This window comes from Antedon mediterranea, chromosome 6 (genome assembly GCF_964355755.1).
Source record: "Antedon mediterranea chromosome 6, ecAntMedi1.1, whole genome shotgun sequence".
NCBI classification, from domain to species: domain Eukaryota; kingdom Metazoa; phylum Echinodermata; class Crinoidea; order Comatulida; family Antedonidae; genus Antedon; species Antedon mediterranea.
The window spans coordinates 1,500,638-1,514,711 of NC_092675.1; the positions used below are offsets into that span (position 1 = coordinate 1,500,638).

Genomic DNA, 14,074 nt, shown 5'->3' on the forward strand with positions numbered 1-14,074 from the left:
TACGTAAAATTAAAAGATATTAAAACTTTCGTAAAAGCTATGTATAATATTGTTTAGAACAAAGTAGAGTTGCTATGCAAAGTAAAAGAACTAAAATCAATGACAATTATGCAATAAAACAATTTAAAATAAAATGAATGAATTAATGTTTTTGATTTCCTTTTATTGTGGTTTTAATGTGTAATAAAGTGGTTAAATCAGACACTGGTGTTTGGAAAAGTTTTAGAACACATTTTTTGGAAGCCTGTATTTATTTTCCTTTACAGTATCATTAGGGCTGACTGTCATTATTTTATTATTTTTAGTCATTATATATTAATATATGTACAAGTTAATAAAAATCTAACTCCAAAGGCAAAATACTGAAAAAATGACAATGCTGTTTATATGAGTGGCTGGATCTCAATGGAGATACAAAAAAAATAAGCGAAAAGCTAAATCAAAACGATAAAGTAAATCAGCCAGAAAAGTTAGCAGAGCTTTCAGGTAACATTAGCCCTTCATCAGTGCAAGTCTAAAACATTTAATAAAAATCTATTGAGATTTTACTTCACATAATTGAACATTCACAGACAACTTGCTCTAATAGGATCTGTTCCACAATGTCCATTTCACCTGAATACCTTGCCAGACAGCTGTAGCTAGCCTATATGACATCTAGTAATTTCCTAATACGTCTATGTGGAAATACACCATGTTAAAATCTGTGCGACAACCTTGTCATATAAATATACTTTTAAAAATATAATATTATGATGAATCTATTTTATTGCTTAAACTCTGCGTTGAATGCCCTTCCAATTATAAGTCTGCGGATTTCACTTGTACCAGCGCCAATTTCGTACAGCTTTGCATCACGTAACAAACGGCCAGTGGGGTAATCATTTATATATCCATTACCACCTGAAAATGAAGAATAATTATATTAAAACTATGACAGCTACTTGCCCCAGGGAGGTCAGCCTAAACCTATATGTATGCAATAGCAAATCAACAGGACAAACTCCCTCTCTTAATTTTGGCTCCCAAATGTAAGGACGTAGACACAATGCAAGAAAGTTGACCAATGACAACCGACCGTGAACATCATCAGTGATTGGTCAAATGAGACCCAAGCTTATACCCCTTTCACCTGCCAAACTATGGAGTACAACACACTGTATTCCCCCAGTATGTGTAAACCACAGAGTTTTGCTAGGTGATGTGAATTATTATATTATAAATGATAATGATCAATGATTTTGTTTACCAATTGGCTTGCAAACTACATGACACATTTAAAGCGCAATAAATATATCCTCCTTTCTGGTTTTCATTCTAAGCCAAACAATCGCACTTTTCTCTACACCTTCGCACACGATTGATTAAACACAAGTACACTCTTGACATTACAATGTACAATGAATCAATTCTGTTTGAGGCATTATTAGTAAAGAACATAACGGAGGGTGCCTTCACCCATGGTACATAATTTCATAAATCTAGGAAAATAATAATAATGTGTAATAGTAGTTCATAGTAGTACCTAGACACTGGATGGCGTCCAGGGCTACTTGCGTCGCATTCTCAGCAGCATATAAGATAACACCAGCACAGTCTTTGCTGTTAACATGACCTCTGTCTACTGCCTTCGCCACATTGTAAACATATGACCGACACGCATTTAACCTGGTGTACATATCCGCCATTTTTCCTTGCATCAACTGTAGATTTCAGAGAAATAATTTTCAGATAATATTAAAGATTATTGCATTACATGGTAAAGAAGGATTACAGGTAGTTTCAAGGAAGTGTTAAGTTAAAAAATTTGTCTTCTCTCATAACATGTCTCATGTACACGTTAAAGAATGCAGTACACTTTGGTAAAGATTAAGATATCATCTCCCGGTGTACTGCCAATTCACCGCCATAAGAACCCCACCGGAAGCAGGTCTACGGGCTTAGTTGGTTGTATATGTAACACCAAATAACTAACAAACAAACAAACTTACCTGGAAGTGTCCTATAGGTTGTTGAAAGGCTTTACGCTCATGTAAATAAGGGAAGGCTATATCCACACAAGCCTGCATTAATCTGAAACGTTATAAATAAATATTCAATATACATTTCAAAATCCAACTGATTGTTTTCTTGATAATTATTTTTTAAAAAGGTGTAAAAAATGGGAAAATTCAAACTCTATAATAATAGGTTGGTTACACTCACCCTAATGGTCCAGCAGCTAAAATTAGCCTCTCAATGTCCAGACCACTCATCAATACATATACTCCTTTGTTTATACCTCCTAATATATTTTCAGCTTTAAAAATAAAACACAAGTAAATTAGGATATAAACATACATTCTAGATCTTGAGAGAACTTTTAATTTGGTAATTGAAGGTATATGGCAAATGTCTTTTAGTGGAAAAGAGCCCTCCAAGATGGCCGTGAAGTTTAGGCCTTGTCCTGGGGAGAGCATGCACTGTATCCTCCATATTTTGATTAAAACATTCAAATAATCATTAAAAAGCATGGTTTTACCTGGAACTTGACAGTCTTCAAACACCAGTTCACATGTGTTTGAGCCTCTCATTCCTAACTTGTCTAGTTTCTGAGCTGTGCTGAAACCTTTCATTCCCTGTACAAAACAACAAACAAGCATGTGAAAACATGCATACATAGCGGGCGTGTAAAGTAAAAAGGGTGTTGTATAAACACAGCCTAAGTCTATCTACCCTGCAGCCAACATGCATACATAGCGGGCGTGTAAAGTAAAAAGGGTGTTGTATAAACACAGCCTAAGTCTATCTACCCTGCAGCCAAATTTATATTTTTTTTAAATTGTTAGATTAATTGCCTATAGTTTATTTTAGTAGGTGTTTTAAAAGAGAGATAACATTTACAGGTGTACATGCCATTGAATATAAACTGTTCTATTCAACTTCTTGGCATACACTATATACAAACTGTTCTATTCAACTTCTAGGCATACACTGTATACAAACCTTCTCAATGATAAATGTTGTAATACCATGTGAGGCTTGGTCTGGTTCTGTCTTGGCATACACAACCAACACATCTGCATCAGGACCATTTGTTATCCAAAACTTACTACCGTTGAGTATGTAATGATCACCTAAACAATAATAGTAAAGTAACTTAGTAAGTATTTCGTTATATTAGTTGATGATTCTGGGTGTTCTTCAAGGAGCATACTGTAATAAATTATACATCTTATATGAAATCTTATGTTTGTTTCTGTATATAATAATTTTTTTCTCTGAAAATGAATGTAGATGAAGGGCTCATCTTTTCTATTTATTTTTAATCCACAAGTTTATTGGTTCTGTACTTGTATTAAACTTATATATTGTATTAAGCTCTGTCTACACTATCAAAACTTTTTGTGACAAGAAAATATGATGTGCCCATATATGGACACGATGACATCATATCACTATGTACTATATTTTGGCACAACACAGTTTTTTTATCAAACTATTTTTATTGTGTGCATAGATAATATAAATTAACATTGTTAAGTGCTGTGTACTTATTAGGGTTGCATATGAATATAGTATAGTATTTATACCATAGCCAACAATGAAGAACAGATGCCATAGTAAATTCAGAAGTTTAAAAAAAACAAACTAACCTTTCTTTTCAGCTTTTAACTTCATGGACACAACATCAGACCCACTCCCTGCTTCACTCATGGCCAATGCTCCAATATGCTCTCCACTTATAAGCTTAAAATGTAAAGCAAACAAATATCAATACAAAACTCCAAATTAAAAATAACACAGCATTCAACCCCACTGGCAGCATTAATCTCTGCCTACACTATCAAACTAGTGTGCTGTGCCCAAATATGGTAGTGATATGCTCAAATATGGTAGTGATATGCTCAAATATGGTAGTGATATCACATCATCATGTCCATATATGGGCACACCACATTTTTTGTCCATACCTTAGGTAAGTATTTTTGTTTTTGTTCTTCATTTCCATTCTTTACAATTTGGTTAATACATAGGTTTGAATGGGCACCATAGCTCAGTGAAATTGAAGCACTAGCTCGACTCATCTCTTCCAGAATGATACAATGATCAAGGTAGCCACCTCCAACACCACCATACTTTTCTGAAAAATAAAAATAATTTAAATCATCAAATAATTCATATAAATACAATATATTACAATATTCCTTTATTCCTTTTGTCCCCCTACAAACATTTTTGTTTTCAATTTTTTTTTAATATACTGTACCATTTTAATGTCACATTTTAACTGTTACCAAATATTGGATCCAAAAAAAATATTTACCTGAAAAAACTGTAATTTAAAGCAAAAATAGTCAAATAGGCTGCCAGCCAATGGGTTTTATGTTGAATTTAACTGTTTACTTTGTCATTTTAATAAGTGAAAACATTTTTTCGGAGTTTTTTCTACAGAAGTGATTAAATTTACATCTATACTAACAATACATACTATACATCTTTTAAATCATTCATATGAATATGTACAATATTCTTTTAGAATAAAAAAATGAATTCAAAAGAATCTTTAAATAATCATTACAAAATGATTAGCTTTACCAGGCACTGCAATTCCGTGAAAACCCATGTCACCTAGCTTTTTCCAAAATTCCTAAAATATAAAAATATAATGTATTAAATTCTAGTTTGAAGGACAAAAACCAACAGTTTAAAAGCCATCTATGATTGTGTAAATAACATAGAAAACATTTTAAAACCTGAATTGTGCATTTAATTGTAAACAATGACTGTTTGATAATGTTTAGCTCTGTCTAAAATATCAAACTCGTTTGACAAAACAAGTGCCCAAATATGGTAGTGATAATGGTATGCTTAAATATGGTAGTGATATGACATCATGATGTCCACATATGGGCACATCACATCATGACAAAGCTTAAAGCTCTGTCTACACTATCAAACTTAATGTGACAAAAAAATGTTGATGATGTCATATCAGTACCATATTTGGGCATACTGTATCACTCTTTTTTTGTCAAACTAGTTTGATAGTGTAAACAGAGCTTTAGTGTATGAATATTAACGTAGTATGCCTACCCTTATTTGTTTGAATTCATTTGTTCTATCAATCTCATCTGCATATGGTGCAAGCTCTTCTTGAGCGAAGCGGAAAGCAGTTTGACGAAGCTGAAAGTGCACAAATATTATATAATCACCATTTTAATTGTTTTTATTATTTAATTTAATAAATTATGATTTTAAAATGATAAATCTATACATTAAGCTATCTTGCAATTTTTACGACTGTTGTGAGAAGCAATCATAATTCGTCAATATATATGCAGCTGCCGTTAATTTTCTAACTGCAAGTATACATATCATGTAGAAATAAATAGAATAGACAAAGACACTATTATAACTTTAAAAAAAATGCATTAAAACGTTCAAGTTATTACTAGAATGCTTTTTATTTACTATTTATTTATATATAGGGTACTGCTCTGCTTTTTTGCAATATTATTATAATAAATATTCATGGTGTTGTGTATTAATATAGTCAAGCACTACTATTCATTATTAAAACCTAGATTCTAAAAACCACACTCTCAAGCTCTCAATAGCAGGCAGGACTGCCACAAACATACAAATATCATTATAGTTCACTATAATATTTCTAGGCCTATGACACAATACGAGTACGACCTTCCTCACTCATTCCATCCCCGCTCGGTCCCACCTCTACCACCTGGACATAGCCATCTACCTAGCTAGGCCTATATATATGCCTACCTGTTTTTGGTCCTCCGTAAGACATGAAATTTCATCGTCAACTTCTACATGAGCAGAAAAAGATCGGAAACATTTTGAAGCACAGCTCTTATAGCTATTATTCAACCAAATAGACCGAATAAAGTTATTTGCCCTTAATGCCATCCTATTAAAATGTGAAATGTATAAATGTACAATAATTATTTGTTGTATAATTCTTTTCAGAGCATGAGAATTTCGACAGCGCCACCAATAATATCAGATCTATCTCTTCATTCAAGCATGAAGTTCAAGTGGTGGGTTGACCAGTGACTGTCTCAGTTTACTAAGTACGTTCTCTGGACAAGAAGTCTTTTATCAGTAACTGTGTGATCCTACTGTGTTTCTGCTCCTCTTTAGGTAGTTAAAACAAAAACAAGATGCCTAAGTGTCCAACATGCAATAAAGAAGTCTATTTTGGTGAGTAAAGACTAAAAAATACAGCAAAATGCGGATCATAGGGAATTGAAACTTAGGAAGTGTAAGAGGGAAACGGTAAGATGACACTCACACAGAACTGGTGGAAGATGATGGAAAAACCAGTTTCTGTAAATTTATGAAGGAATCAAATACCATTGGTCAAATGTTTTAAACATACATTTTGTGTCATATCAATCAAATGTATCAAGGTGATATCGTTATATTGAAAAGTTGAAAATATCACACAAATAATATAGGACATAAAATAGGACATAAAATGAGTAAAAAAAGGTTTTTTTAAAGTAATTCTTTTAAATTTTCCATTTATTCAAACAAAATTATTTGGGTAGACCTAAATCACACTGCTTGTTTAGTTAACATTAATTTTTATTTAGGGTTAGTTTTTATCTATATCATTTAAAATTAAATATGTTGAAAAGAATTATTAAAAGTACTTTTTATATTGTTGTATATTATATAGAAAATGTCATAGTCACTGTGGTTATGTAAAACTCAAGTTTTTGAATAACATATTTAATTGATGATTGATTGAATGTATTATCACTTTTGGTTTTTTAGTGGTTTTGATTTTTGTTTTATTATTTACTAAACAGTACTTAAAATTATCCCATGTTAAACTACAGACCATGAAATACTTAGTTCAAACCATAAAATAATACAATCTGATTGGTTAAAACCACAATACGAGCAGCGTCACTGATTTGAAGATTTAAATTATAGTCTTTTAGTAAATCCCAATTGAATTGAAAGGAAGTGGTGGGAGATATAAGGTTAACAAATTGTTTACTATGACAATAAATGACAATGAAAGGCAATCCCATAAGTGTATTGTACTTGAATCATGATACGTAATAGAATAAATGTACAGGCCTACTTTATCTTGAACTTTATATTCAATGAGAGGAAGAAGATTTTATGTTATATACACTCTCTTTTGAGAATGCATAAAATCAATTTTTCTTACAGATCATGAGGATTCATTAGTAGACTGTCAAAAATCAATACAAAATGTAGTTTAATTTAATTTTTGTTGTCAAAAGAGGGCACAACCTCCTTCACATTATCCCCTATCCCTTCCCCCTTTAGTTATTCTAAAGCTCTGTCTACGAGATTTCACTAGGTTCGCGTATGCATGTGTGAAAACGTGTAATAAGACCAAACCTGGTTACAACTTACTTGCTCATTGATTTAGAGTTTATATTTTATAATTATTATTTTGTTCATTTGTTCTTTTAGCTGAGAAAGTATCATCACTTGGCAAAGATTGGCATAAGTTATGTCTCAAGTGCAGGGAGTGTAATAAGCTGCTAAGCTCTGGTGGTCATGCTCAGGTACGTAAACACCAGTGGTAAGATTGGTAGTAGATTATGTGAAGTACTGTCTCTGGTGTTCTTGCTAAGTAACACCAGTGGTAAGAATTAGTTGTAGATCTCTTGTGGTCACGCTCAGGTATGTAACACCAGTGATGAGAATTGGTAGTTCTGGTGTTCTTGCTAAGTAAAACCAGTGGTAAACATTGGTAGTAGATTAGGTGGAAGTACTATCTCTGGTGTTCTTGCTAAGTAAAACCAGTGGTAAACATTGGTAGTAGATTAGGTGGAAGTACTATCTCTGGTGTTCTTGCTAAGTAAAACCAGTGGTAAACATTGGTAGTAGATTAGGTGGAAGTACTATCTCTGGTGTTCTTGCTAAGTAAAACCAGTGGTAAACATTGGTAGTAGATTAGGTGGAAGTACTATCTCTGGTGTTCTTGCTAAGTAAAACCAGTGGTAAACATTGGTAGTAGATTAGGTGGAAGTACTATCTCTGGTGTTCTTGCTAAGTAAAACCAGTGGTAAACATTGGTAGTAGATTAGGTGGAAGTACTATCTCTGGTGTTCTTGCTAAGTAAAACCAGTGGTAAACATTGGTAGTAGATTAGGTGGAAGTACTATCTCTGGTGTTCTTGCTAAGTAATACCAGTGAAGATTTGTAACAAATATTGTTCTGTTGACAAGTGTATCGTCAGTGACAAGGATCACCGCTGAAAGAATTCATAACATAGGCAGGTAGTAAATTTAGTACATTCTCATATAAGTAATTAATTACAACAATTGGTAATAGAGGTAATATATAGGGACTGCTAGAAGACCCTGAGGTAATCAAATTTAAGTACACTAAAAATATTCAAAGGAATAACTATATACAATATAAAATTATTTAAATTATGTAAAAAAATAAAACGGATGCTGATTTCAAATATAAATAGAAAAAAATAGTCAAACATATGAACGTTTGAATATGGTATTTACATTAATGATGTTATTAGATTTTGTTGAGAGAAATATTTCAAATTAGTAGAATTTTTTTTTTAAATTCTAATAAACCAACTACATATATAATATCATCATAAATTGACGAGTTTTTTAGAAATCCTTTAGATAGAGCACGCCACTGATTTTTTTTTTTTTTTTTAAAGTGTCAATTATGAATGTTCTGTAAAAACAAGATGCAGTCAGATATCTGTTTTGTTGTATTTAAGTAATTTATTCCCAAGATAATACATTATATATTTTTAAACACGGCTTTCAATTGTACATTTTCTCTTCAGTGAATCTCTTACATAATCAATTATACATCACAACGTTTCAGTTTTGCAAACTTGTCACAATTTATAGCAGCACTTTAGATTTGCATCAATTATGCATATTTTGATTGAGCGTCTGAGCCTAAAATTATAATTACTGAGTCGCTGCGAGTGAGTCATCAGGTCCTGGTTGATGCTTGGGTAAATTTCATAAGCTGTGCTGTTAATGATTGTTGTGCTGTAAACGCATGAAATCTAGTAATAATAATGGTGAAAGTTCACAATCTGTTGTTGTCATCATTACATAAATAAGAGATTATTGATGCATTAGTAAATTTCTAAAACATAAAAATATTATATAAAATCATGTTGAAAATGTAGCTTTTAACAGAAACATAGAAACAGTATAAAAGGCTAAATACAAATATTAGACATTCTTTTTAAACAAAAACGCATGCCAACAAAAAGCTTACATTTAGTAATTAAATCTACTGATTGTGTTAATTTTATTAGAATGTTTATAAATGGTCATCAAAAATGGCATATAACATACATCATGGCATACTGTGTATAAACATTTCAGAAACACAGATAAATGTGCCCTTAAACAGGGGCTTTCCACCTGTATATTGCACTCCACTACATTCAAAACAGCTTAAATCTCCGTCTACACTATCAAACTTTATGTGCAAAAACAATGTGATGTGCCCAAATATGGTAGTGATATTAATGGTAGTGATATGACATCATGTCCATATATGGGCACATCACATTTTTTTGTTACATAAAGTTTGATAGTGTAGACAGAGCTTTGGAACACTAGGCCTAATATATGGTGTGTTTCTGTTATTTTTCATCTGATTTGTAGAAAGTTATGATGATTAGATTACATAATCAAATGATGATAGTTTTAATCAGATTTCCTCTCTCTCAGGATAAGGAGTAGTCAGGGGTCTAGACTGGTCTACTAATACTACTAACATTCATATCTAATCTCTCTGCACTAATTACTTACAGTGTGCTCAACTTTTAAATTATTTGAAACAGTATTATTTAAAAATCCCTATTTGTATTCAGACCACTATTAACTTGTTTATTATTGTTTTATTTAACTTGTTTTATATGTTATTATTTTTGTTATATTTACGTGTTTAATGCAATACTTTGTAATGTTTATATTTTAGATTATAAAAGGATCCCAACGGAAATAAGCTAATAAGCTTTTCTATCCTGAAAAATCTGTTATAAATGTATTATTTGTAATGTCAGTAATTTATGTTATCATTTTGTATTTTTATTTATTTATTTATTCACAATATTTAACCAGGGTGGGTGGCCCAATCAGTCAAAAAGACTGGTCTCCTTGGGTATTTTTTATGATGATTTTCCTAATAAATTCAAATCAAAATCAAATCAATATACATACAGATTTTCTTAGTAGAAATAACATTTTTATGGTTGTCCACCAAATCAGCGTTTCGATTTTTGTCTCAATACTACGTAATAGTGAGCTCAAGTATTATGCGTATGAAATGCCATATGTGCCAAAATATCAAATTTTACTAATTATGGTCTAGAACTATAATAATAATTAGAATCCTGTTGTATCCTGATTAAATGGATTAATATCAATAACAAACAATGACAATATCTTTGTTTCTTTTTTAGCATAATGGAGATCCATATTGCCATCAACCTTGTTATGCTAAAAAGTTTGGACCTTCGGGTAAGAACCTACCAAAAATAGTATGAGTACAAATTACGTCAGAGTAGGCAAAACATCTGACCAATTACTCAACTCCCTGACGCAAAGCTACTCCACAGTAGATACAATTACAAAAATAATATGCTTTCTCATTGAGAAAACTAATTTTTTTAATGAAAAATGTAAACTGTATACAATAGAATACATGATTGTTTAGTTCAAACATTTTTTAAAACTTGACATATGAATATGATAAGTCAAGTATGTTTCAGCCCAAGCGCCAACTGAAACATGCCTGTTTTTATATTTGATTGATGTGGCCTAATAAAGATGTTACTTTTCTTTCTCACAGGTTTCCGTGGAGGATCATCTACCGCTCCAAACAGCTACTACAACAAACCCAGATAAATATTGTATGACCATGGCAACTGCTCCATCAAGAGGACCAGAATACCAGTGCTTTTATTAAATGTACATATTTTTTTTAGCAAAAGTATAGTTAGGTGCTTAAGCCTATTTTATAAGTTTCACGCTTAAAAAACATCTAATTTTTTAGAAATGACTCAAATGATTTAAGTGTTTCTTATCAACTTAATAATTAAATCATAAATATATGTAGATTGTATTTAAAATTATTCAAAATCATTATTATGATAAAAGTTGTTTCTAATAAACCAGACTTAGTTCATAAATATGTAAATTATATTTTAAATTATTCAAAATCACTATTAATTGTAACAAAAGGCTGCAGACAAATAATTCATAGCCACAACCTGAACAACTCAATGTATGAAACTAGTGACTTGTCAGTATTCAGCTCTGTCTACACTATCAAGATAGTTTGACAAAACAAGTGTGATGTGCCCATATATTTACCAGATTTCTAGAGCGCCCTTTTCATGAATACTCGTGCTCAAAGGTACTTCACATCATAATGTTATGATGGTAGTGATATGACATCATCATGTCCATATATGGCCACATTTTTTGTCACATAATGTTTGATAGTGTAGACAGAGCACAAATGTTAATTTTGTTAAATTGTATTCTAAATTTTCTGTTTTAAATATGGTATTCACGTCAAAATAGAATATCTGTTAATATACTTTATTTATTTATTTTATCAGGGAAGAATGTTTATACAGTATATTGTCCCCTGGTCTACCAGAAAAAAATGCTCTTTAGCTCTGTCTAGACTATCAAACTTTATGTGACAACAAAATGTGATGTGCCCATATATGGATGTGATGATGTCATATCACTACCATATTTGGGCACATCACACTTTTCTAGTTTGATAGTGTAGACAGAGCTTTATTGTTTTACATAGATTTTAAAGCTATAAATAAAAACAAATGTAAATGTCACATTTTTTAGATGTAACATAAATATGTTTTTTATAATTTTCTGAAATAATCTGAATTGAAATCGTTTGATGTGGCAAGAGCATCAGATATTTTTAGTATCAATACATTTTAATATGTATAAATTATGAATCATGAAAATATGTTTATTATAATCTTCTTAAATAATCTGAAATGAAATTGTTTGTGCCAAGAGAATCACATATTTTATTATAAATCCATTTTAATTATGAAATAAATGTTTCAGTAGACTCTATTATGTGGTCATTGTATAAATACATTTTAAACCTATTAAGGGAAAGTCAAGTAAGACCAAACAAATTAATACAAATTATTATTAGTATATAATTTGTGAAATAAATAAATGTGTATAAGATAAAGATAGAACATTTGTGAAAGAAACAGTGGGTGAAAGGAATTGTCCAAGATTTGAACTTGGAATCTTGTGCTTGATATGCAGATGATCTACTACAGTATATATTTAGGCATTTCTTTCAATTTGTCTTCATACCAGAGTATCCACTGAACAACGTGAGATGAAATAAAACAACGTATTAACTCCAAATTAAAGACAATACAAACTGTAAACTTTCCCAATACCGCCAGACTTTCTGAAAACCGGAAACTCTCCCAGACTTTTCTTGAGGTCCAAACAGTGAGTCCCAAACACATTCCGAATACCAAACTTTCTGGAAAACCAGACATATTTGGCCAGCCCAAAGGTATCCAGTATTGAGAGAGTTGACTGTACTATGAATGTTGATGTTTAAATTAAGAATTTGAAATATATTGTTTCATTTTTTTGTATCTCCGTTGAGATCCAGCCACTGATACCCATAGTATTGTAATTATTTAAGTAATTTCCCTTTGGATTTATATATATATAATTATATATCTGTTTATGTAATACTGTGACATATTTTTCCTCTTGAGCCTGATGTAAGTGCTTGTTGTGTTGAGATCAAGTAAGAATAAGATGACACAAAGTGTTTTACTTGTTAAGTTGTAACCTTGTTGAACATGACACTTGAATAGACTAAAGTAGTGATTTACTTTGAGGAACATAATAAATTACATCATGTAAAGGATGTACACTACGCTATCAAAATAATATTATAGCTATTTTAATATAATCTGTTGTGTAGGCTTATCATATAAAGTTGCTGGTATTGATAACTGTGTATAATTTATCTATGATATACACAATAATACACCAGAAGTAATTATGTGCTTCCTCCAATACAGTGAATTTCCTCTCAGCTCCAATTAATGACCACAAGTATTGGTACAGTTTCAATTCAATACTGGCATGGTCATGTGAATGAATTATCACTCTATGGTGATGACATCATCACAGACTACAAATGAAAAGGTTACCTAACCTGTCTGTAAAATTCTGCTCCAAAACTGATCACTTTTTTGGAAAATATATTGTAGCCCTGATGGCCTATACATTTATTTATTCTTTATTAAAAAATTAGCCATGGACCTATTAAATTAGATTATACATCCATGATATATCCCAATAATACATATAGGCCTATATTTCAATAAAATCGTATATTTTAATGTAAGAAAAAGGCTAATTTTGTTTGTTTGCAGCTTGTCTTCCATGTGCTAGTAAAAAGTATATAAATAGTGTAAGCTACGTAATTTCAAAATTACCAAGCAACTTGTAATGCAATGTATTATGGCAAATGCAAATAAATGTCGTAAAAGAATCCTAATCGTTCTCGAGTGTTACTTTAAAGTTGTCTTATTCTTATTTTATAGAGGGCGGTATACATATTATCAACAAAAAGCAACTCTACTTTTTTGTTTCAATAATAAATACAGGCGCGCTATTTTCTCCGTTTTTAGTGGATACAATCAGTTTTATAAGCTTCTGTTTAAATAATAGTTTCATTATAATTTGTTGGTTTAATCATAAAGGTGTAAGTAATTATTGACATCAATTAAGGGTAAAAATAGGTCTCTAATGCCTATCTCATTTGGCTCAATTATATTGTGATGATATCATCTTTTTAAGACCCCTCCTCCCCTCAAACTTCAATAATTCCCGCTTCCCGTCAAAAAATCTTTGCCACGATTTTTCACTTGTTAACTTTATATGTTGTGTATTCCAATAAAAATCACTCACCGGTTACTTTTTAGAAGGTAGGCCTATCGTATTCAATGGTTTTTTAAATATTTTTTTCCTTATTATATTGT

At 31.2% G+C, this 14,074-nt stretch overlaps 2 protein-coding genes across 2 annotated transcripts; one reads left to right on the forward strand and one right to left on the reverse strand.

The window, feature by feature from the left end:
* Nucleotides 1-139: 139 nt before the first annotated feature.
* On the reverse strand, nucleotides 140-5,962 carry LOC140051030 (isovaleryl-CoA dehydrogenase, mitochondrial-like). The gene is made up of 11 exons (XM_072096099.1): nucleotides 5,770-5,962; nucleotides 5,077-5,166; nucleotides 4,579-4,630; nucleotides 3,954-4,123; nucleotides 3,636-3,729; nucleotides 2,986-3,116; nucleotides 2,522-2,618; nucleotides 2,206-2,299; nucleotides 1,992-2,073; nucleotides 1,526-1,703; nucleotides 140-903 (listed from the first exon to the last, which is right to left on the reverse strand). Exons 1-11 carry the CDS (start codon nucleotides 5,911-5,913, stop codon nucleotides 767-769), a joined length of 1,269 nt encoding a protein of 422 aa, XP_071952200.1. The 5' UTR covers nucleotides 5,914-5,962; the 3' UTR covers nucleotides 140-766.
* An 87-nt stretch (nucleotides 5,963-6,049) lies between these two features.
* LOC140051830 (cysteine-rich protein 1-like) lies at nucleotides 6,050-12,960 on the forward strand. The gene is made up of 4 exons (XM_072097152.1): nucleotides 6,050-6,207; nucleotides 7,465-7,559; nucleotides 10,463-10,520; nucleotides 10,852-12,960. Exons 1-4 carry the CDS (start codon nucleotides 6,168-6,170, stop codon nucleotides 10,905-10,907), a joined length of 249 nt encoding a protein of 82 aa, XP_071953253.1. The 5' UTR covers nucleotides 6,050-6,167; the 3' UTR covers nucleotides 10,908-12,960.
* Nucleotides 12,961-14,074: the final 1,114 nt, after the last annotated feature.